The 25,700-nt window shown below is 38.0% G+C and overlaps 1 protein-coding gene and 1 long non-coding RNA gene across 3 annotated transcripts; one reads left to right on the top strand and one right to left on the bottom strand.

Moving 5' to 3' along the window:
• Positions 1–5,725: 5,725 nt before the first annotated feature.
• LOC148845227 (ABC transporter G family member 8-like) lies at positions 5,726–8,203 on the bottom strand. Its single transcript, XM_088955028.1, has one exon. It carries the CDS (start codon positions 7,760–7,762, stop codon positions 5,936–5,938), a length of 1,827 nt encoding a protein of 608 aa, XP_088811154.1. The 5' UTR covers positions 7,763–8,203; the 3' UTR covers positions 5,726–5,935.
• Positions 8,204–16,735: 8,532 nt separating this feature from the next.
• Positions 16,736–24,872, top strand: LOC148845226 (uncharacterized). 2 transcript variants are annotated; one of them, XR_016102609.1, is made up of 5 exons: positions 16,736–16,985; positions 17,816–17,880; positions 21,329–21,404; positions 23,930–24,545; positions 24,623–24,872. It is a non-coding gene; the product is annotated as an uncharacterized LOC148845226 (long non-coding RNA). The 2 variants fall into 2 exon arrangements; XR_016102608.1 differs by lacking the exon at positions 24,623–24,872 and adding an exon at positions 18,450–18,697 and having other exon boundaries at positions 16,857–17,711; positions 23,930–24,595.
• Positions 24,873–25,700: the final 828 nt, after the last annotated feature.

Here is a 25,700-nt window from a genome sequence, read left to right as displayed (position 1 = left end):
AGCTTAGCCCTATTTATACTAGAGCCAAGTAGGTGGATCAAAGCTAACCAACATTCTAGACATCTCTCTCTAGAATTTTACATTTTCTAGAAATCATCATCTTCTAGACCCAAATACATTCTAGAATTTAGAACTTCTAGAAAGTGTATTATTTTTTCTAGAGGCTTAAAGATTTAATTTCTAGAGTGCTAATTAATTCTAGAAGTTTGAACTTCTAGAAAACTTCTAGAAAGTGGATTATTTTTTTAACACTCATCCTTAATGCACTTTCTTGTAACTCCTCGTTGCTCTTGTAACAACTCAAACTTTGAACACGGTAATGCCTTTGTGAAAATGTCTGCTAATTGTTCTTCGGACTTGCAATGCTTGAGCTCAATTTCTTATTTGCTAGTTGTCTCTCGTAAAAAGTGATACTTGATTGCAATGTGTTGGGTCCTGCTGTGCTATATTGGATTTTTTGCCATTGCTATAGTAGACTTGTTGTCGCAATAGATCGTTATTGGTTCCTTTTTCCACTCACCCATGTCTTCAAGTATTCTTCTTAGCCATATAGCTTGACTTGTTGTTGCTGCCGCTACTATGTACTCAGCTTCTGCTGATGATTGTGCTACTGTGGTTTGCTTCTTTTATGCCCAAGAGAATATTCCAGATCCTTGTGAGAAAGCATAGCCTGAGGTACTCTTCATGTCATCCACTGATCCTGCCAAATCACTATCAGTATAGCCGGTCAATCTTAAGTTAGTAGTGGATTTGTACTAAATGCCATATTCTTTTGTGCCATACAAGTATCTTAGTATCCTTTTTGCTGCTCCATAATGAACTTGACTTGGGTTTTGCATGAACCTCGAGAGCAAATTTGTTGCATACATAATGTCTAGTTGTGTAGCTGTGAGATAAAGTAAACTCCCAATAAGGCTTTTGTAGATTGAGGCATCAACCTTCTTTGAACCATATTCTTTCTTGAACCTTTCATTTATAGCGAGTGGTGTAGCAATCATCTTGCATCCTTCCATCTTAAACTTCTTCAATAGATTCTCTATATACTTCTTCTATGATATAAAGATACCTTATTCTTCTTGATTGATCTCGATGCCAAGAAAGTAGTGCATTAATCCGAGATCACTCATCTCAAAACGTCTTCATCATATCTTGATGGAGGCCCATCTCACCATATGGGCGGTAGTTCATAGGATAAGGGAGCTTACAGGATAAGGATAATTCAAGAATTCAAGATCTATCAAGAATTCAAGAATCCAAGACCCATCAAGAATTCAAGAATCCAAGATAATCCAAGATTCATACCAAGATTAGGATAATCCATGCATGAATAAGATCTAGGGAGATTGGACGATCAAGCCCAAGAGTGTTCGATCCTATCAAGACAAAGATCAAGATCATGAAGAGTGTTCCATTTTATCAAGACAAAGATCAAGATCATGAAGAGTGTTCGATCCTATCAAGATCAAGATCAAGATCAAGAAGAGTTCAATCCTAGTAGATTAGAGATCTATCACAATTGTTCTTTCCTGGTTATTCTACAATTTCCAAATGTATTATAAATATTGTTATTTCCCAAGATAATAGACACTTTAGTTTTTCGCCACCTTTTTTCTCTCCTCTAGAGATTTACCTTTAGCTTCGCTAGAAGCTGGTGTTCGCCCGGTACTTGCATAGCCAACCCGGTTTTCATTGCTTCCACGCTGTGTCATATCTTCTTTGAACTCCTTGATCATTGTCTCATTGTTTCCTGTACAAATGAGATCATCTACATGTAGAGAAATAATGAAAGTGTTAGAGTTACCTCGGGTCTTGATGTATAGAGTAGGCTCACTTTGACTCCTCCTGAATCCTTGATTGATGAAGTAACCATCAATCTGACTGTACCATGCTCGTGGTGCTTGCTTTAGGCCATAGAGAGCTTTCTTCAATATTAGTGCCTTGTCTTCTCATCCTTTTACTGTGAACCATTAAGGTTGCTCTACATATATTTCTTCCTTGAGCATTCCGTTTAGAAACGTTGATTTGACATCAAGTTGATAGATCTTCTACTTCTTTTGTGTTGCTAATGCTACGAGTGCTCTTATAGTGTCTAAATGTGCCATTAGATCAAATGTTTCATTGTAGTCTATCTCAGACAACTGTGCATAGCCTTTAGCAACTAGCCTCGCCTTGTGCTTTTGTATTGAGCCATCAGAGTTGAGCTTTGTCTTGTAGACCCACTTGACTTCGATCACTTCTTTGTCTTGAGGACGATCCACTAATTCCTATGTCTTGTTTTTTTCAATCATTGCGATTTTTTCTTTCATCACCTTTACCCATACTTCTTGTTTTGCTACTACTTCAAAGCTTTTAAGCTCCATAGTTAAAGAGTTGCATATCTCATATATCTCACTGAGTGGCCTCGTCCTTTTTAGTGGTGATTCTGGAGATGACTCTTCTTGTTCTTCTTCTTCTATTGTGGCTGATGATGAAGTTGATGGTGATGTTGTAGATTGAGGACTTTTTTGTCATTCTTCTCCTTCATTACCCATTGGCTTTAATCTTTGTAGTTTTGGTATCATGATGCTTTGTTTCTCCACATTTTTTTTTTCTTTCTAGTTCCATGTAGCATTCTCGTCAAACTCCACATCTCAACTAATAATTACCTTCTTGCTCTTTAGGTTATAAATTCTATAGCCTTTTGTTTGCGTACTATATCTGAAGAATATTCCCTTCTCTGTCTTCTCTTCTAGCTTGTGTGTTTTTTCTATTGGAATGCAAACATAGCAAATGCATTCAAAAACTCTCAAGTGTTGTGCCGATGACTCCCTTCCGCTCAAAGCTTCTATAGGAATCTTGTTTTCTACTACTCTTGTTGGACACCTGTTAAGTAGATAGATTACATTATATACTGCTTCTACCCAAAACATCTTAGGCATGCCTTGTTCCAATAGCATTGATCTTGCCATCTCCATCACTATTCTGTTCTTCCTTTTTGAAACTCCATTCTACTCTAGGGCATAGCCAATGGGCAACTGATGCTCCAAGCCTTCATCTTTGCAAAACTTGTCAAACTCATTTGAAGTATTTTTTTTCCTTTATCACTTTTGATCACTTTTATGCTTTGACCATTTTATTTTTCAATGAGATTCTTAAATCTTTTAAAAATCTTAAAGACTTCTTACCTTTCACGCATAAAATAAATCCAAGTCATTCTTGTAAAATCATCAATGAAGAGAATGAAGTACCTGCTTTGTTCGAAGGATGTCGTTCTCATTGGTCCATAAACATTTGTATGTACAAGCTCCAGGATTGCCTTGGCTTTCCATGCACCACTTGATGGGAACGATTTCCGATGTTGCTTACCAAGCAAGCATCATTTGCATATGTCGTTCATCACTTGAATGGATGACAGATCCTTCATCATGTCTTTTTGATGGAATACTTTTAGCTTGTGCAAATTGAAGTGGCCAAATCTTCGATGCCAAAGCCATGATTCATCTTCTTGAGCCTTCATCGCTGTCTCGGTGTATTGCCATATGATTGGAAAATTCTTTTGGTGCTGCATCGTATATCATGCATGAGTCTCCTTTGAAGAGTAGAGAATATCCCCTTTTTACCATTTGCCCAACACTTAATAGATTTGTCTCCAGTCTTGGGGCTAACAACACATCTTGTATGAGTTGTGTCCCATTCCTTGTCTTAACAGTGATAGTTCCTTTACCTTCGACCTCCACTGATACTCCATTGCCAAGCCTGACTTTGTCTATATCTTTAAAGATCTTCTCATTACCTGTCATGTGATTACTACAACCGCTATCCAAATACTAAATGTCACCCTTTACTTCTAAAGCAGCATGACAGGCATAAAATAGATAATTATTTTTATCCTTCTTTTCAGAGTAATTAGCTTGATGTCTTTCCTTAATACGACAATCCTTCTCTACATGTCCAAGTTTTTTATAATTTTGACATTGTGGTTTTCCCTGAAACCAACAATCTTTCTCAAGATTATTGGTTTTCTTGCAAATACAGAATGGAAAATATTTTCTTTTTTTATCTCTCCTAATATCTCCTCCATTCTCATAATTTCTACAACTTTTTTCTTTTTTGGAAATTTCTCTAAATTTTCTTTATCTCTTTTGGATTTTTGAGACCTTATATTGAGCTTAGACTAAAGGGCATTCTTTGTAGAGCTTTCATCACGCCTACTCAGTCTTTTTTCATAAGCTTCTAGGGAGCCCACCAACTCTATTACCGACAGAGTGGTGATATCTTTTGTCTCCTCAATGGTGGTTACTATTAGATCATATTTTTCTACTACACTAATTAATATTTTTTCAACCACCATTTTTTCAGTAATATCTTCTCCATAGGCTCTTAATTGATTGACAATTTCTCTCAGTCTAGAATAATAATCTTTAATGGTCTAAGAATCCTTCATCTTCATACTCTCCAAATCCCTTTTAAGAGTTTAAAATTTAACAATATGTACCTTGGCACTGCCTTGAAACTCCTCCTTCAAGGTATCCCATGCACCTTTGGCACTTGTAGCACCACTAATTATTGGAAAAATCGATTCCGCCATTGCCATTTGTTTGTGATAGAGAGCGAGATTATCCTTCTCCATATTCTTTTATAGTTTCTCTTTCTCTACTATAGATAGAGTAGAACTGCTTTCAAGGATTGTAAATCCCTTATCTACAATTCCCCATAGACCTTGGGACATGAAGAAAGTCCTCATTTTAATGGCCCAATAGTCATAATTCTCTCCAGAAAAAATGGGGATTGGAATTTGGCTATTAGCTAGAATGGTGGCCATGATAAGTTATGGGATAATAGGGAATTTTAGTTAAAAGGAAATAACACCAAAAAATAATCGAACAGACTCTTATTGAGATATGGTGGAGGGTAGAATTGTTAGGACTTGGGATGTGAAAGAGAGTAGACTAGGTAAGATAGGATGGCAACAAATGATAAAGGTTCAAGTTGTTGAGAAAATAGGAACTTGTATTGGATTGTTTCAAATGTACAAACTTAGCCTTATTTATAATAGAAAGTCAACCAACATTCTAGGCATCACTCTCTAAAATTTTACATTTTCTAGAAATCATCTTCTAGACCTAAATACATTCTAGAAGTTAAAACTTCTAGAAAGTCTATTACTTTTTTTAGAGACTTAGATTTAATTTCTAGAGTGCTAATTAATTCTAAAAGTTTGAGCTTCTAAAAAACTTCTGAAAGTGGATTATTTTTTTAACAAACCTCAAACTGCAGTCCCTTTACTCCAACCCATATGTTCATGGGCCATTGCCCATTGCCCATTGGCATGGCCTGCACCGTCCTCTTGCACTAATAAACCAAACCGACTATCTATTCATTTGAAAAAATAACAAAGAGAAAAGAATAAACCCCTGGCATGAGAGTGACCCTTTCTCATGGTGTGTCCCAAACATCTAAAACAAACGAGTATTAAGAGCCAATCTGCTTTTTGGGCCCCCTTACTCACATTTGTACACAGAATCATTACAGGTTGGAAATCCCCGAGAATCATTACCCTCAGTTAAAAATAAATAAAATAAAACCCTAGATTAGAGTCTAGCCAGGTCCCGTAAAATCAATTAGCTAGCCACTTATTATCGCCATTTCTGTACTCTCAGATTGCCTTTGACGTTATATTGAGTCCTGTTGCCATCGGCAGAGGTGAGAGAGGTAGGCCGTAGGGTGGAGAAAAAGGCAAACATAGTTCAGAAAACCGGTTTCTGGGTTGTCTGTTTATACGCTTCACATGTCATCAAAACATCAGTCGTTAGTAACTAATGTTGCACACTGATGAATTGAATTCAAGAAAGAAGAAAATTATCTATGGAAACTCAGAACCCATTCACATGACCCATCAAGAAAGCGACACCAGAGTACGTTGGAGTGGGGTATTCATCAATAATGCCCATTAGTTTTATTTCTTGGATCTCGAAGCTCTTCTGATCAGAACAACCAGGCAAAGAACACGGTACAGCACAAAGAATCCAACTAAGATGTATATGTTGGCCCATCTCTGGCTTTCATGGAGCCCTCTCTTCTCCAACACATCACTGCCGGTCATCATGCATGTCTTGTTCTCTTCGTACCATATCAAACACTTGGAAACGAGACAGGAGTACTCGTTGATCAGGAGAGCATCAAGGGCATACTTGTACATGGAGAAGTAGTGCATCAGGAGCCAGTACTTGGGCAAGCTGTCTTTTGCGATGAAGTAGCCGGAGAAGAGAAAGAAGGCGCCGCAGCTCACTGTTACGAGCGACGTTCCGGCGATGTAGTTCGGAGCGAGCGAGCTCAGGAAGAGAACGAACGAATTTGCCATGAGAAACACAACCCATATAACCAGGACAAAGTAGGCGAAGGCTTGCCAAGTTGCGCAGAGACCCACTAAGAAATAGACCGAGACTGAGTAGACCAGCGCCAGTGCTAGCAGGTATGGCAAGAAGACTACTGTGTTGGCTAGCAGATGCGAAGAGAGCCTGTACACTCCACTCGACGTCTCTCTTAATATAATTGGCCTCTCGTTAATGAAGATGGGTAGAGTCTCGGTGGTGGAGGAGAGGAGGAAGGTCAGAGTGAAGGCAAACAGGCCGAATCTCTTCTCTATTCCTGGCTTACCAAACCCAATATGAATGTAGATGGTGCCTAAGACAAGACCCACAGCCAGAGCTTCTAATGTGTTTGTCAACAACAGTTGCTTTGTTCTGTAGATGATTTTCCAAAACCTGTTTGAAAGGGTGAAGATCTCATGGAGCCTTGAACTCTTGTATCTGATCTCTCCTTTGTCATTGTTATCTAGAGAAGCTGACGAATCGCGAGGGGGCGCAGGAATTGCTGGTGATGTGGTGGCCTCTTTGCTCTCTTGAAGCTGGCTTAGTATCTCCATTGCGTACTCCAGCGCGTTGAGCTGCGGAGGGACCGTGAAGCCATTGGAGATTAAGAAGGACTCCAGTGAAGACAGTGTTCCATGGTGAACAACTGTCCCTTTTGATAGTAAGAGAATGCTGTCAATGGTGGAGAGGATCTTGAAGCTGGGTTGATGTATGGAGAGGATTACAGTCCGACAACGCGAAGCGGTGATCGACCGGAGAGTCTGCATTACGTTGAAGGCTGACGTGCTGTCCAGTCCTGAAGTGGGCTCGTCGAGAAGCAGCACAGCCGGGTCATGGAGGAGGCTGAGACCGATAGAGACCCGTCGACGCTCACCGCCTGACAGGCCATGAGCCAGGCGGGTATGTGCAAGGTGGGATAGCCGGAGCTCCGAGAGAAGAGAGTCCACAGTGGAGGCAATTTTGGAGGAGTTGGGGATGAGAAGCCGAGCAGCAAAGGCAAAGGTCTCGGAGACGGTGAGTAACGGGAGTGATGCGTCGTGCTGAGGGACATAGGCTGAGAGCTTGCGGAAGGAGGAGGGGTTGACAGGCGCAGAATTGAGGAGAAGAGATCCTTGTGTTGGTGAGGTGCGTGCTGCCAGTATGTCGAGGAGAGTGGATTTGCCGGCACCACTTGGACCAACAATGGCGAGGATCTGAGATGGGTTGGCAGTGAAGGAGATGTCTCGGAGGATGTAAGTAGGTGCAGACGGATTCCATGGTTTGAAGATGAAATTTGCTGCACTGCTGCTGGTGGTGAACTTGGTGTATGAGATCGAAGAAGCTGTTAGTCTGTAGGTTTTTAGTGAGGGTGACAGAGATGGTGATGGCGGTGGTGGTGGAGAGGGTGGTGAAGGTATTGACTGTTCCTCCATGGAGGTAGTGGTGGTGGTAATGGCGCTTCTGGTGGTGGAGATGGTGGTGATGGGTGGAGGGAGAGGAGTTGGGGTAAAAAGAGTGGAATGTGTAGGGCTGTCTTGCTTTGTTCCATGGCTTTGCAATGTAAACTTGTGGAAGATAAGAGGTGAAGGGAATTAAAATGTTTCGGCCTTTGAGCTACACATAAGTCTTATTCTATGATTAAGATTAATTAATACAATTTAATGCACTGGGTTAGTTGTGTCATGAGTCATGACGAAAACAAGCAAACCACGATCCCTTGTTTTCAATAAGACAACAGACAGCTTGGTAAGACATAGTTTTCTTTATTAATGATTCCTTCTTTTTCTTGACCTTTGTTAAGCTCTTCTTTTGTCATCTCCCTTTGGAAAAAGAATATTTATATTTAAAAAAAAAAATTAACAGCATAATTAGAGCTGTATAATAATTCCTATACTCAAATAATTTCAGCGTTCATATTTTGTTTTTCAGAGCAAACTCCACTTTTTTGGTATTAGAGCCAACTCTTCCTTCCACGTTCCGTCTCACTAAGAATCGAAATGCCACCCCCAGTTTTCTGAAAAATACATAAAAGCCTTGGTGGAAATGCAGGTTAATTGGGCGTTCAAAGTGCCTGGCACTAATTTTTGTAATATTTTCACTAAGACAACATCTCATAAATGTTGTTAGATTTTTCAAATTTAAATGTAGCACATCGCTTAGGTCAGGTGATTCAAGAAACCCCTTCTCTCATGAATGCCAAGACATAGTTAGCTTAGACAATTCAAACAGAAAATGACTTACCAAATGCGATTAATAATCTAGTGTTGTAGGTTTTGCTTTTGGGTTTTGGGTTTTCAATGTTAGGGGTAATCTTTAGTTTGGAAGGGAGAGTCATTTGTATCTTGGGCTTGGGCAAGGCCGGCTATGCCCTTCTCTTTAATCTTTTTCCTTTATTCCTTTGATGATGTTTAATGAGATTTTAGGTGGTTGCTCCTCTATGGGGTCCAATCGAGTTGAGCCTAGTCGAATTTGACATTTGATGATGGTTAATAAGATTTTATGGTGGTTGCTCCTCTATGGGTTGCAATCTAGCCGAGCCTAGTCGAATTTTGACATATCTTGGTTTGGCTCAAACAAAATACTAGTAGGTTTGAGTTCAAAATTCATTTGAAATATATATTTTCAGTTTGAGTTTGGTTTGATTAAATATTCAATTAGCTCGAGTTCGACTCAAAAGCTTAAAATTAAATATATATTTATATTTTATAAATATTTATATATAAGATATTATTATATCATATAGAACATAAAAATATATTTTACATAAAAAACATATTTTCATAATATATTATAAAATATGTTTTTATATTTTATGCGTTTATACATATATGTATGTATGTATGTATTACTAAATCGATCAAATTCAAGAGCTTTCAGTCAATTGATTTTTTATTGGTCAAGCTTGAATTCAAATAACTAATAGAGTTTACCTCGGGTTTGAACTTGATTCAAGCTCAATTAGAATCAAACTTGAACCCAAACTGCTATTTGATTAGAGTCTAGAGATCGATAGCCCTACACCTCTACTTGCAGTAAAGTTTGAAGCTCTAAAAAATGTAATTAAATAGAGGTTAAAGTTGGTGAAACATAACACTCGTAAAACACATGGCACCAAACACCCACTATACTTTTTCAGTGATATGCTATACAAGATTCGATGCACTTTGAGCTATAACTGTGGTATCACGAGCAACCACACCATCAGTGCAACCTAACAACATTTATGATGCAAATACACATTGTTTCCATTGTGGGACTTTGCTCATGTTACAATATTTTTTACATGGAGTTTTTTATTTAATTCTTTTGTTTTAGATTTGTTCATGGTAGTCAACAGTCAACCATATTTCCTAATACTTTGTGAATTGACAAGAGCTTAGCTTAGTTTTAAGCCTTTAACTAATTGCAAGAAGATGAAAATAACTCAATGGCTATACTATTTATGGCAAAAATCATTAGAAAATTAGGTAACGTAAAGCAATAACGGTAAGAACTAGATCTTATAATAGAAAATTAATGATGAGATAGAGAGTGAAAATGATTCAGTAAATTCTCTCAATAAGTGACAAAGCAATTTTCTATTACCTAAATTTTTTGATTGATCTTGGTTGGTTACATGTAGAAACCGGTTGAAATTTAATAGCAAATAAAAACTCTGTAGTCTGTACACAACCTAAACACGGAATATCTCTCTATAAATTTAATATACATGTACAAATTAAAGATAGTTCCAATTATACAGCTGAATACTATGTGTAAACAGTTTTTTTTTTTTTTTTTTGCTTATAAGAGATTTGGGCTTTATCCAAATTTGTGTGTGACTAGACCGAGATTTGAAAAAAGTTTTTATATAATTGTAAAAATTATGAAGAAATTTAAATATTTTTACAATTGTTCCCACTCAAATAAAATTTGGCTTGGCTTCTTAAATTGTGTCATTTTTTATTTTTTTAGAGACGAATAGGTAAGAAATAAATAAAAAATATATATATATAGAAGAATGACACCTATGTCTCTTTCATATTGACAAGTTATAGGTTTAGGATTTAGGATTTTAACTTTTATTTTTTTTTTTAATCTTTTTCTTTTGCCATTTCACATCCCTCAAAAAGTTCAATCTCATTCCTCTACCTCGTCTTTTCAAACCTTGAGATGGCAGCTAAACATACCCTCCTAGCATTTTCAAGATCACCAGTTTCAAATAAGTTTATGTTCGTTTTTTCTCGTATATAAGGCTGTAAAATCCCAATAGAATGGATATATTAACATTTTCCTCGTCCTCATTGGATACCCATCATCCTCACTGGATCCTTTGCCCCCATTGATCCCATATTATCAAGGTTTCAACAGCTACAACTAGCCCAAGGCAAAAACATGAAGACAGGAGAAAAAGGAGAAGAAACCCTAACTAATATAATGCATGAGTGCAATAATCTGCAATGCATGTATTGCAAAGAAGGGTAATGGATTTGCTTCAAGAAAAGGGCCCCGCCCTGGCACGCCCCCCTCCCACCTTGCACAGCCCAAGCCCCAGCTTGACGCTATTCAATGCATGTGTAGGACCCTCATTTTGTGACAACTCCTGAATGGAACTCCTCTATCTTTGGGCAGATGAAAGTGTACGTAGGCAGTCTTTCCTGAACTGAACCGGACGTGGACACACCCATGACAAACTGCTAACTGCTTGCTTCTCATAAACCCACATTGACAATTTGACATAGCCAGCTGCTTCTCACTTCCATTGTTCAGTCCCTTTTCTTATCCGGTTCGGGTCGGGTAAACCCAACCGGGCCATGAGAAAGAAAGAATCCAAAAAAAGGTCAGTGGTTGAGACTATTGCCTTATTGGGTGGCCCGTGGCCGGCATTTGAGTCAATGGAAAAATCACGTGTGGACTTAGTAGAATGACAAGAGCAGAATGGGGGATGGTGTGATTGGATTGGATTTTGATTTTGTGGGAGAGAGGGAAGAATCTCTTACACCCTCAATTCACGAGTCCACTGTACTGACCTTCATACCCCGAGCCAGCGGAGCCTATTCCGAGAAAACCCATTTGAAAGCATATGATTCTCTTTCTTTCTTCAGACTTCTTGTCCTGATGTGGGGTTCTGGGGAAAGCTGACACACTTCTCACTCCACGACGAGACGAGCTCTGCCTCTGCATTTATTAATGGCTGCCAACCCGTGACTCTACAAAGCACGCACATATACGGCAAACATATTTAATACTCTCTTCAGATTATTACATAAAAGCAATGGTCGATAATACCATGCAGCGCGGGCAGAGAGACAGTTCGGTCAATACGTGCCTTGCAGTTGCGAGTATGTTTTGTTTGTTTTATCAAAATTCAATTGTCACCATCTGCATCATTGTCTCAAATGAACGATGTTATCCAATGCAGTCTTCTTTTACCATTTTTAAGTTTTTTACTTTCACCATTCACCAAACTTCTATTCTTTGCTGCTAGCTAGAAGTCCCATTGCAATCGATTTGGTTGATGTGCGAATAATGCGAATGAGATAAATGAATTATGAGTAGAATGGCCCCCCTCCCCTTTCCCGTCAATGGCGATTATCTTTATTGGGGATGGAAGTGAAGTCTTTGTCCCATGCCGACTCCAATAATATATATTAAATATATATTATATATAATTATAATATTATATATCAAAATATATTTAAAATAGTATTTATATTTTATTCTTTTTTTATTTTTACTGAATCATTTTTTAAAACAACTTTTAATTAAAATTTTCAAGGATTCACGTCCTGATGAAATACTAAAATTTTCACAATGAGGATCAAGGTTAGGAACTACGAATATGGTCCTTATCCTCAACCCACCCCATTGCCTTTCCTAAATATGTGGAGTATTACGCTGTCCTATGATATATTAAGCCTACAAACTCATTGAATGGGATATAAGGAGGTCCAAATTTGAGTCATTCATATATACTAATTTGAATTGAATATTATCCATGAAATTTGAATTGAATTTATATTGCAATCTGATGTAATCGTTTTTGGTCACGTACCATTTTTTGTGATATATAATTTTTTTTTGGCTAAGTACCTCGTTATTTGACCCGGTGGTGTCGTGCCTTGGTGATGAGCTACTTGGTGGCGAATTCCCTGGTGGAGAACTGCCTGGTGGCGAGTTCCTTGGTGGAGAGCTACTTAGTGACGAACTGCTTGGTGGCGAACTGCCTGGTGGCGAGCTCCCTTGTGGTGAACTGCCTGGTGGCGAACTGCTTGGTGGCGAATTGCCTGGTGGCGAGCTCCCTGGTGGCGAATTGCCTGGTGACGAACTGCCTGGTGGTGAACTGCTTGGTGGCGAATTGCCTGGTGGCGAGATCCTTGGTGGTGAACAGCCTGGTGGAGAGCTATTCAGTGACGAACTGACTGGTGGCGAGCTCCCTGGTGACAAATTGCCTGGTGGTGAACTGCCTGGTGGCGAGCTCCCTGGTGGTGAACTGCTTGGTGACGAACTGCTTGGTGGCGAATTGCTTGGTGGCGAGCTCCCTGGTGACAAATTGCCTGGTGGTGAACTGCCTGGTGGCGAGCTCCCTGGTGGTGAACTGCCTGGTGACGAACTGCTTGGTGGCGAATTGCCTGGTGGCGAGCTCCCTGGTGGAGAGCTATTTAGTGACAAACTGCCTGGTGGCGAGCTCCCTGGTGGACTCGTCATTTGACCTGCTCCTAGGTGGCCTGCAACTCAGAGGACGGTGGATCTCCCTAGTGCAGCGCAACCCGACTACCCTCTACATGAGGTGGTTTCCTCTCCTTTGTAGGTGGCGGGAGCTGAAAGACTTGCGAGAACATCCTTTTTTCCCTCCTCTTTGTAGACGACGGGAGCTGAGGGACCTACGAGAACTCCACCTTTTTCTCCTCTTTGTAGGCGGCGGGAGCTGAGGGACCTACGAGAGCTGAATCACAAGACCCGGGTGTATTTTCCTAGCGGGGACTCTCCGACGCTTAATTAGCACTCTGATTGTAGAGAGCTTCGAAGATGATATTGGAGAAATGAGAGAGATAAAGAGTAGGGATTACCTCCATTTTTTCCATCCTCCCCCCAAGGGGGTGAGGTCTTTATATACCGGAGTCCTCGCGGGTTAGGTGGGTGAAAAGCCTCCAAACGGTAAGACTCGTCACATCCCGTCAGAATCGAGGTACGGTGGTGAACTCCTTGAGGTTGCCAGGTTGGCGCTTGTGTCAGGCAGCCAGGTCGACGCCTGGGCCAGGTTGTCAAGCGGCGCCTGTGTCAGTTGGCAGGTCGGTGTCTGGGCCAGGTTGTCAGGTCGGCGCCTGTGTCAGTCGATGGGTCGATGTCTAGGCCAGGTTGTCAGGCATGAGATCTTTCTGCGATACACCAAACTACTCCTGTACCGAGCTACCCTACAAGTGGCAAGCTGCCTAGGGGAGCTATGCTGAGCTGCTTGTGACGAGCTCTACCGAGCTGCTTAGTGGCGAGCTGCCTATGCAATGCCGAGTTGTCTAAGTTGCCAGGCTATGAGGGTGAGCTGCTTGTGTTGAGCTGCCTGTGGCTAATTTCCTGTGGGGAGCTGCCTGTGGCAAGTTGCTTACGACGAGCTGCCTATAGGGAGCTGCCCGTGGCGAGCTGCCTATGGGGAGCTGCCCGTGGCGAGCTGCCTGTGGTGAGCTGCTTATGGCGAGCTGCCTGTGGCGAGCTGCTTATGGCGAGTTGCCTATGGCAAGCTGCTTATGGCGAGCTGCCTATGGTCGAGCTGCCTGTGGCAAGCTGCTTATGGCGAGTTGCCTATGGTGAGTTACCTATGGTCGAGCTGCCTGTGGCAAGCTGCTTATGGCGAGTTGCCTATGGTGAGTTACCTATGGTCGAGCTGCCTGTGGCAAATTGCTTATGGTGAGCTGCCTATGGGGAGCTACCCATGGCAAGCCGTCAAGAGGCCACACTTAGTTGGCATGAGATGTCATGTGTCATAATTCCACTGGAGGGCCAAATCTGCCCTCATCGCAATCATATATTGAATAACATTAATAAATTAAAGTAAAAGTGATAAACTTGAAACCCATATGAGCTAATCTGCTTAGGATCCGGTTGGTTCGTAGGAATAGCCATTACAGCCTCCCCCATTCCAATGAGAATCTGATTCTAATTCCCAATTGAATCAAACAAATAGTGCAATGGGGATTCCAATTCCAATTATGTTCTAGTGCAGCCTGTATGGGGGTTAAAGTTGCAACACCAAGGGATGGCAATTCTCCCCATTCTTGCTTGGTACTCGACCTCCCTAACTCAATGGGGTCAGTGGGAAATGAAGTAAAATAGTATTTTTGTTTTAAAAATTTATTTTTCAAGAATTTATATTAATTAAAATTTTCAATGATGGGGATTTATCTCTAAATTGGGGTCGAGGACGAGGAATTTGATCCCTACTCCATTTCCATTCCTACCATACTAGAAAAAGGAAAAAAAAAAAAATCACCACGTCAACAAACATAGCTGCCAAGTCAATAATTTGTGTAAGGAAGAGTTATTCAATTTAAACATATTTTGAATATTTGTAATTGAGCAGTAATTTAAGGAAGAGTTGCTCATTGTGTAAGAAATAATTGCATTAGTAGCTCAGTTAAAGCACATTCCAACTTTTCGTATTTTCCACCAAACATAGCTTAAGGCATTCTAAGGTGGGGCCCATCTTGTAAAGCGGGGAGTTGTTGTGTGAAAGCCCTCCTAAACGAGCACTTAATTGTTGAAGCCAAAGATGGCCCTACAAAAAGAATAGGCTTTTGACGACGTTTGCTTCATGACGTTTGAAACAAATGTCACAAAAAGGAGTCGTTTTTTGTGACTTTAATATTAATTGCTCTAATGCAGGGGTGGAACCAGGAAGACCCGGGGGAGCCATGGCCCCCTATGATTCAGAAAATCCACATTGTAATACAATTTTTCATGTAAATTTTTTTCTCTTTAAACTCACCATTTTATGGGCCATCCGTACTTCATTTATGTTTTGACCCCTTATATAACAATTTCCTGGCTCCACCCCTCTCTAATGTATGATAATGATTTTTTTTTTTGTTGCTTTTATTTTGTGTGGTTAGATTTTTCTTTTATTCGAGTATATCGTATTCAACCTTCGTTGTTGTTCAAGCCATTGAGGAGAAGCAAGCAAAAATAGAGGTGGAGGTCATGCAGGTTTGGGTAGGTTTCAGGTTAACTTAGGTATAACCTTAAATATTGTGACTAAGGCCCAAGGGTTAGCTCCATCTTTCCAACTTAGTCTTAGCCTGATGTAAAAATTGACATACTCGGGTTGGGGCTAAATCTAGGTCAGCTTTGGGCCAGTGAATTGGATTTGCTGATGATAATTTCTACCCTACCTACTAGATACCCGCCCCAAAGGGATTATTTTTTTTTTTTTTGTTTGTTTGAAGGATGGACTTTGGGGCAGGGACAGGGTTTGGGATTTTACAACATGTACGAGTGTGTATGGAGTATGATATTAAGTTAAATCCAACCCTCGCCGATTTGTATATTATTGGAGAGCATACAAACTTTATGTATTAGATGTTGAATTTAAAAATATTATGAATTTTATGCCAAGGATAATTGATTATTGATAATTTATGTGTTTTTTTACATGTTTTAATCAAATAATTAAAAATTGTGTTGTTTGTTTATGTTATTTTACTTATTTATTGACTTATATATAATAATAAATAATAGGAAATTAGATGTAGGTTCTAAACCCAACTCCTATCCTTGAATGTGGGGAGGATAGAGTTAAGGAGGGTTTTACATTTTCATGTACGGAAAGAGTAGATTCTCAAAATCTAACCTGTTACGGGTTTTGGAGAAAATACGGATTGAGAGATTTAGGGAGACAAATAGGGTCTAAAACTTACAAAACCCTCCCTGAATCAACTCCGTTGCCATTCCTAGCTGAAACTCAGGGGCGGATCCATAGAAATTCAAAGAAAAAAAAACACTTGAATTAATGTATTATTTCAACCGATAAGGTTAAAAGAAAATATAAAACGGTGGACATTTTTTATTTGGAATATTAGACCAATTGAGTTATGCTATGGGCGGTTGAAAATGTTGCAAAAAAAAAAAAAACCATCATGACATTTTTGTAACGCCAAAGGTAAAAGAAATAAAACGGAGTAGAGGGTATTTTGGTCATTACATCCAAACCATACAATTAGCAGGCTGGGTCGGTTCGAGCTAGGATATGATCCGCCCAAGGTGCAACCCTCAACAAAATGTTCAAATCCGTCACTTCGATTTTTATCTCACAGTTCTTCAAATACGAAGTCAAGTCACATACTCACAGTTGATCGTATCAACTTCCTATACACTGACAACGTGTTGGCCCAGTCTTCATTTTCGGATTTTTTCACAACACAACAGTCTTTTTCATTGCCTGGCTATCGAGTACGGAGGAAGTCATCCGGCCGTCCAATTCTGTCGATCTTGTTTTGTCTTATTGGTGGTAATTGTAAGAGAAGAATCCTACTAAAACGAAGAGGCGGAGGCTAAACTGGTGGAAGAGACGAAAGAAGGAGAACTGGAGAAGACAATATTTCAACCTTGAAGCCTACAATCCAAATGCTTGGCAGCAAGATAAAAGAAAGTTCAGATAATTTATTTTTACTTCCACTGCATTTGAAGGTTTATATATGTTATATCGTTTTCGTTTTTTCACCAAATTTCCAAACCAAGAATATCAGCTCTACTCTGTTATTCATAAAATCTCAGTAGATGAAGTTCTGTTTGGTTGTAATTTGTAAATGTTTTTACATTTCTCCGGCAACTTTGTTGCATGTTTGATGTTGGAAAAGGGTTGATGTTTGTGAACGTCGGTTCATTGATGTTACTGCGTGGTAATTTGTTTTAACCTTTTCTACTGAATGTGTAAGTTTGTGTATATGATCTTTTGTTTTTTCTCTATAACTAGACAAAAAGAAAGTCTCAACAGAACTTGATAGGCAGTTGGGTTCTAAAATGTTTTTACTCAGTGTTTTCACCAAGTATACCTACGAGATCCGGACTCCCAATGTTAAGGATCCTCCTTTTGTTTTCTAAAAATTTCCCAATAGGAGTTTAATGTCAGAATACAAAAAGCTTAAATGGACATTGTGGCAGTTTTATCTCTCCCCCGCATAGCATTCATATAGGTATAGCATTTGGATAAGCTTCAAGATTTCTGATTTTAATCCCCCAAAGAGGAAAGACCTAACCACATGGTTTGTGCTTGAGGAATTAATAGTGTTTTGGCTTTCAAACTTTAATGTTTTAAAATCAATTATTTCCAAATGATCAAAACACTTTTCTTAGCTCAATTTTATTTCTCACAGCCCAAAGCTTCAAAAGGAGAAGCTTGAGAACTGAGCCTTGGTATATAGGTTCTAACCAATTCACTAGTCTAGTAATGGAAGTACTTAACTATATTTGTGTATGACATGGGTGTATGTCTCTTTTGGATTATTTATTTATTGCAGAAAGACTCACATGTGGCAAGAGTGAAGTCGAGCCTAATATTCGGAATGGGAGGCATTAGGAAACGGTAGTTTTCTTCACATGCATGATTTTTATTTGTTAAATATTTTGATTGGTGGATAAATCATGATTTATATTTTTCATATTCATTTATAATTACAACGGACATAGGAGAAATATTTTATTTGTTAAATATTTTAATCATGAGTTAAATACAGGGGACTGATCATGTTTGTATTGTTTTGTTTAGACTTGAAAAAAGTTGACCCAACAGACTGATTATGTTTATACAATTATATTTAGTCTTCACTCCATATTGTTTACTCCTTTAATTGTTAAGTGCTCCAGTTTTTTATTTTTTATTTGAGATTTGAAGGTTAAATCCTTTAATTTTGTCGGTTTACATACATTTTTTAGTTATGTTTTATATTTCAGTTAGATGACTCGATTTGACCCATGGGCCAACCCTAACCCGAGTATTTAGGGTTAGGGCATATCATTTGACAACTCAACTCGAATTTCAACCAAAACTGAAATCAACTCGACTAGTCTTGACCCAACCCAAACTCGACCCACCCATAATATCTTACTAATATGTTACTGTAGTTTTATTTTGTTTTTTTCCATTTGTGTTAGATGGATCGACCTATTGAGGTGGAGATTTCACTAGTAGACATCCTTCGATGTGTTACAGACACATGCAACCTTCCACGGCCCAAATGCGCTGTAAAGGCTGTGGGCGAACAATCACAAGCAGTGATCACCCTATATGTATGGGGTGAAGAAGTATTGTTCGAGGGTGACATATGTCCCACGATCAACTCGCCTATTCAATCGGCTGCCAAGGCAGCATTGAAAACCTGAAAACACGGTGCCACATTGAGGTAAAAGACTCAAACTTTGATCTCTCGAAGCGTTACTAGCTTTTATGGAATGAATGAGAGGTCGAGCTAAATGAAGTCAAGGTAGAGATCCGGGCATTGACACGCGAAAATGGACACATTTGACGGGAAATTGACCATCTAGAGAATAGGGGTGACTCGAGCGTGTCAAGTAGCCATCATTTTTTAATGGTATTAGGGCCATAACGTTCATAACATGTAATGCTATTTTATAATAGCTTTTTGTTTCTCAAACTCTGTTAGTTGTGAATTAGTTATGTGTTCATAACATTCCATCTCGGTAACTGCATACAATAATCTACTCAATGTGGACTACACTAGGTTGGGACACACAACAATGATCCCATGCACTATATACGTTCACCCCTATCGGTTGCATCCGAAGGTGAGCGGGCCCAGAGATTGACTTATTGGGTCTCGGATTAACTATACGGTTAATTTATTTAGGTGAATACCCTGTATTAGATGGTTTATTGTTGAGAGTTGATTTCTTGGTTTTGTTGAGTGATAATTGAATTTTGTCATTCTTTATACGAAATTGAAATGGTACACTATGTTCAGATTGTCTTTGGGACAAGGTGCTCCACTAAACAATTTAGGGAGATGTTTAATAGTTTGTTTCTAAGTTTGGAGTATAAGAGAAGGCTCCAACAAACTCCCTTTAGACACTTCTTGAATTTGCCACATGTGATTGTGGAAACATCCCTTTTGAGTTATCTAGTAAAATCATGAGAATCGACTAGCCATTGCTTTACAATTGGTGAAAGGACTATATAATTCAGCGAGGCCGATGTTGCCTTGATAACGAGGCTTAGCCTGTTGGATAGGACAATTGCCCTATCGGAAGTCCTTCCCAATAGTGGATTGTTCAAATAATCGTTTGGCTTGGATGAAAATCACTTTGCCTCTATAAAGTTTGATTTGGTGTGGCATAGGCTAAAAAAGATTGTTCCAAGGCGTGCAAAAGCCTTTCCTCTTTTTTTGTTCTATTCGACTGGCTTATCATAATATATCGAAAGGCTTTGCTGCTATTTGGGAATTATTTATGTAGTTATTGTCTACCAAAAAAAGGAAGAGCTATGCGACGTCGTCGGGGGCTGTCTGTTTCCGTTCCTAGAGAACCTTGGTGTTCTGAGGCCCTTTCAACCGGGCTTATACTTCCTTTTCATGAAAGCGCGTTCTGTTATTTGCACTATGTTTCTATAATATTGTTAGTTTTTCTTTGCATGTGCGTGTGCGTGTATTTTTCTCTAATATTGATAATTTTTCTCAATTATTTTATTACTAGCGGTGTGGTTTCTATCGACCCGACTTCCTACTGTTTCTGCCTCCCTACAGGAGGCTTCTGGACTTCAGAAATAGTGGCATCAGGACTCGAATGACTTCGGTGAGGGCTTGGAGGCAGCATTGTCTCATCTCCAGGATTTGGAGGCAACAGTGCCTCCAAGAAATGTGGGAAGATTGCCACAAAAACCTAAAGTATATGTTCGCATTGAAAAGTTTAACGTGGGCAAGGGTCATAATGAGGAGTTCAAGTTGATACCTGTTTATAAATAGATTTATCTTGAGATGATTTTTGAGGAATGAAGTGGAAGTGTCCTGAAAAATTTGTTACTTTTTGGATATTAGAACCCTTTATTTTGTGATGAATATTTTTGTATTTGTTCAATTACAATACACTTGAAGTTTTGAACAAGTATATTAAATTAAACAATGATGTAAAGTTTAAGATGACTCGTTCTGTTGATGTAAAGTTTTTGATCATTAGGAAGGTTGCAAATTCTATTGCAGATTTGTTATGCAAATTAGCTTTTAATAGTTCTCAATATGTATGTTGGACAACAAACAATCTTCTAGTTATTTTCTCTTTGTTGTATGCATACTTTGTTTCTCATTAATGATAAGCGGCAATTAGATTTGTAAAATGCTAGATGATGAATGGTATTATTCAATTTGCATTTAAATATATTGAATACATTTTTACGCTAAAATTATAATAGCTTCTAAGCTAATTTGGAAAAATTTGTTAGTCTTTAAGTTAATTTGGAAAAGTGAAAATTTGATTTTTTTTTAAATATATAAACCGGGTCAGGTCAGGCTTTAACGGGCTTCTTTAAAGAGGATGGGCTCGTGCTTGGACAACTTAAAATAAAATTAGCCTCGGGCTATGCCGGGATCGGGCCTAAGAATAAAATTGCAAGCTCGAGTGAGCCCGGACCGAGCCCGACCCATCCCGACCCATGAACAGGTCTACTAGCTATACAAGAAAAGAAAATTGTGTTCATTGTGTCCAACGTCAATTTAATTATTTCATAAAGTTTTTGGAAATCTGTCAATGTGGAATGTCTAATCACATTTATCTTAATAATTCTTAGAGTAAAATTTGTCCATTCTATACTGCTAATAGGAACTCCAAATACTAGTACTTTGCGTATTTTTATACTATGCAAATTCTTTGTAAATAAAGTACTAGTACTTTACGTTCTAAACTCAAACATGAAATTAGTTTAAGGAAAGAGAATTTTAGACATGAAATGTGAAAAAAAACACTCAAAGCAGCAACTTGCTTTAACTTGTCTATTTGAGTTTTTTTAACTGATTGATCATTTTCAGCTGCCACGGAACCTCTATATATGGATATAGATTCAATTCAGCAAGTTGTTGCTGATCCTCTCCCATTTGCTAGAAGGTAAAATTCTTTTATTTTGCTTCTCCTTGAACAAAATTGCTTGTGGTGTAAATATCCCATGTTTAATAAAATACAAAATACTATAAAACCTACAGAGTGATGAGGGCCAATCACACATATCTTAACATGGTGATGCTATATCTGAAGAGGTGAGAAACATAGTGCAAATAACAGAGCATCAGCAAACGTTGTGCCAATACTTCTGTGCTTGGTGATGGGCAAACAAACATGACACTAACTCTTCCCTTTCCCTCTTTCTGCATTTCGTTCCTCTTCCAACTCTTCCCTTTCCCTCTTTCACCAAATCACGCAAAATTCCCTCTTTTCCTTTTCGCTCAGCAGTCAATTTTCCCTCTCTTCCATTGTCATTCTTGGTGGCTCCTTGCATCTAGTAGTTGTACTTTTGTGAATAAAAGTCTGGTTTTGCTGTTGAAAAAAGTCTTCGACGTTTGGTGTTCTTGTTATTGAAAAAAGTCTGATTTTACTCCACTGTCTCCAGAAGATTAATATGTCAGTTCTTATAGACAAATTCTTTATGTTCATCTTTTTACTGTGAAAGTAAATTTGACAAATTTGGTTAATAAGGCTCCGTTCGGTTACGTTGTGGTTACTGGTTTTTTGTTTTTTTATTTTGAAAAAAAAACTAAAAACTCGTTTGGCTAGGATTGTGTGTTTTCATTTTCTATTTAATTACACAAGCATTTTTTTGCGGTTTAAAAACGAAATAATGGATAGCAAACATTCTGGTCAATCGTTTAGTGTTTTTTTTCCTTACTCTGTGTATTAGTGACAGACGACTATCCAAAGACCAGTGGATTAGTTTGAATGTGTTTTATGGTCAGAAATATTCTTATATTTCATATGCAAGGATGTATTGATAATTTATATGTTGTGTAAATTTGTGTAGTTGACAAAGTCCAAATATGTGACAAACTTATTTTATTTGTGGTTTCATTTTTCAAGTAATTTGTAGTATTTTTTCATTGATGAACTTGTAATAGATTCTTCCTGGATGCATTTTTCTCATTGTTTTTAGATTGCAAGTTACTGTGAAAGGAGAGAATTATATTAATGTGGGAATTTTATGATCAATGGTTGTGTGATGATCATGTTGTTGGTTGAAACCCTATAGGATTCACTAAAATCAGCATGATCAATTATTTTAGTGCTATTAAAACAAAATACCAAAAATCCCAAAAAATTGAATTACCAGAAATTGCTTACATATAGTGCAGATTAAGTGTTCAACCCATTACACAAACTAATGATCATAAAAAAAAATTCATGACTATCAATTAGAAACTACAAGATCAGGAAACTGAGACTCTCTCTTAATTACTAATAATACATGAGGAAGTGGATGGTGATGATTTTAAGCTGGTACTTTGGGTGTATTCATAATTTTTTTTTTTTAAGTTAGTTCTCAACTTAAGTACTAGTACTGTACGTTCTAAACTCAGTCAGATTACTATTTTTGGATATGCTCTTATTATTTTTTGGGTCTAATTTATTTTTGTTTATAGATGGATGCTGCAAATGTTTATCCTAGAGTGCAAACATTGGACCATATTGAAATGCTCTATAGTTGGCAACTAGATGTTAGAGTGAGGCAAATTGTGCAGAATACAAGCCTGTACCGGTTTGCTTCCATCATTTCTGATTTAAAATTAGATACAAAACTTTTATCTTTTCTTTGTCACTCCTATAATATAAACGATTCTTCATTTCATATAGGAGAACATAGATTATATTTAGGATTAGAATATATTTTTTATTTGATTGGACTTCCCACTAATGGGGAAACAATCATTTCAAATGCTATAGGGATAGAAATTGTATGCCAAAATTATTAGGCATTGCTCCAACCAATAACAGTGCAGATTTTTTTTTTTAACCAATTGAAAGATTTTCAATGAGGTTGTGTGATTATTCCTGGGTTGCCAAAATTAAATGTACCAATTATGTATGTTAGACTCCTTGAAGATATATCAAGAGTTGATAAATTTGCATGGGGATCAGCCATATTGGCTTATCTCCATGAAGCTTTGCATAATGTGAAGGGCAAGAGGAATAACATTTTAGGCAACTGCTTTGTACTTCAGGTATCATAGCAATATTTCAGATTTTTTATTTATGGTTTTTTCTATATTGACTTCTTTTTCAGAATCATAATATCTTTTTTTTTTACAGATTTTTGCTTTGGTGCGCATTCTCGTGCTTGCTACCTATTTCTCATTACATTCGATTCAAAATTTTATGAAATCTTTCCCTCTTGTAAGAGGCTACTGGTCATAAACCATTGCAAAAAGATCCAAGGACACCATGAATATAATGCGTTTACCAACAGCCATATATACTAAAATGACAACCAAGTTTGAATTTTCTTTCATATATTGCAATCTTTGTATATGTTTCGATATAGTTGAGGGTCCAAAATGGCCTTTTGGCCTATATTAAATGGATACATCTATTTTTTTTTATATGAACAAAATCATGACTAAAAACTTCTTTTATTAACTATGCAGGTGGGGATTTCATGGAGGCCATATACCGGTGTTGAAGATGTATCTGTTGAAATTGCTGGCCAATTAAAATTGTGCTTAGCTAGGGTACATCTAATTTGCTTGAACCAGATATGGGTCTATGACTCTCGCTTGTGTGAACATCAACTAAGTTGCTCGCTTGCGCAATCTACGTTGAGGAAGCCGATCAAAGTGAAATCGAAGACAAGGGAGACCCAAGAGACTGGCCTATGTATTGCGCAGACTACGTAACTGTTTGGAATGAGGAACGAGATTTTCTGGTGCCTAGTCCCTTTCCGCCTGCCAGTCCCTCTGCACCTACCAACCTTGCACTGGTGCCTTATACATCGGCCCCTACTCTGTCTACCATCCGCTCTCCGCCTTCCGGCCCCTTTCTTCACATTCAAGAAGAGCTGCAGGAAAATGTGGAGGAGCAAGTAGAGGGAGCTCTTTTGCCATCCCCTTCCTCCACATTCAGGAAGAGCCGCAAGCAAATGTGGATGAGCGAGAAGGTGGGAGATCTTCAAAAAGGTCAAAGCGAATCAAGAGAACACCTTTTAACTTGAAAGGACATGATTATTTATAGACTTTCTTACGTAATATCATACATAAAAAAAATGTAAACATCATTGCCTATTTTTATTTTACAATTCTAATTTGTTTGTTTAAGTGTTTCTAATTATGTTTTGTTTGCAGTTGATGTTGATTTAGATGGTGATGGATGCAATAAATAAGCCTATTTCTGCAGGTTGGTTGGATGAATACTCAAGTGCAACGAGTTTGCCTAGTATGAATACACTAAGTTCAAGTAATTGACATGAAAGAATTTGAAATGTTTCTGCTTTGATGTAAATGGTTTTCATTGACTGCAATGTAAATGTTTCTGCTTTGAAATCTGTTATGTTTATAAATGCTTGTGCTTTAATAATATGCTTTGATGTAATAATTGTGATGCCTTGTTTGTCATAGTTTGGAAATTAACTCCTCGTCAAATAGAATGGCATGATTGCGGCTATAACTCTGTTTTATTTTGTTTTTCTTTTTCGCTAAAAGAAAATGAAAGCTTTAAGATCAAGTTAACTTCTTATGAAGATAATTTGTAGTGCCACCATGGTTGCTTATTTTCAATCCAATAGAAGTGGTTAATGCAGGCTAAAAAAGATAAAAAGGAAAAAAAGAGACTTTGTATGTGTCCATTTATCTTAGTGATAAAAAAAAGAAATCTTTAGGATTTTTTGGCTCAAGTTCCAAATAATTATCTATAATTTTTTTTTTCTTTACTTTGAATATGTATCTGTTTAGTGCGTCGCAATTCAGAAAACATTTTTAATTATTTATGGGATTTCAGTGCAAAGACTGTTTATGGGTCCCCCTTTTTTCCCTGTAAATTTTAGGGAAATTTTCAAAAATAACCTAAAAAACATAAAAAATTTATACTTTTACGGTGTAATTTTTTTTCCAAAATACTGTTTTCTAACTTTTTTCTTTTCAACTTTACGGTATTAGTATACGTTTAGAGTGTAATTTCCACTAAATTTTATGTCTAGAATTTATATCAGAAATGCTCTTCAAGTTTCTTAGTGACAGAAATCAGAGAAGCAATACATGCTCATTTTGTAATTTGAATAGTATGAAAAAACACGCACGCAATACTAGTACTTTAGGCGCAATGAGTGTTGAGATATTTTTTCCTTATAATTATGTGTTTAAAACGTAATCTGACTGGGTGTTGGTGAAAATTCTTTAATCTGACTAAGCTCAGAACGTAAAGTCC

This window comes from Nelumbo lutea, chromosome 7, assembly GCF_056320005.1.
Source record: "Nelumbo lutea isolate HS-2025 chromosome 7, American lotus-T2T, whole genome shotgun sequence".
NCBI lineage: Eukaryota > Viridiplantae > Streptophyta > Magnoliopsida > Proteales > Nelumbonaceae > Nelumbo > Nelumbo lutea.
Note: the sequence above shows the minus strand (reverse complement) of the source record. Positions and strands in the feature narration are given on the sequence as shown.

Bases quoted from the DNA above. Each gene is read 5' to 3' on its own strand.
- LOC148845227 (XM_088955028.1), bottom strand. From the start codon at position 7,762: ATGGAGGAACAGTCAATACCTTCACCACCCTCTCCACCACCACCGCCA.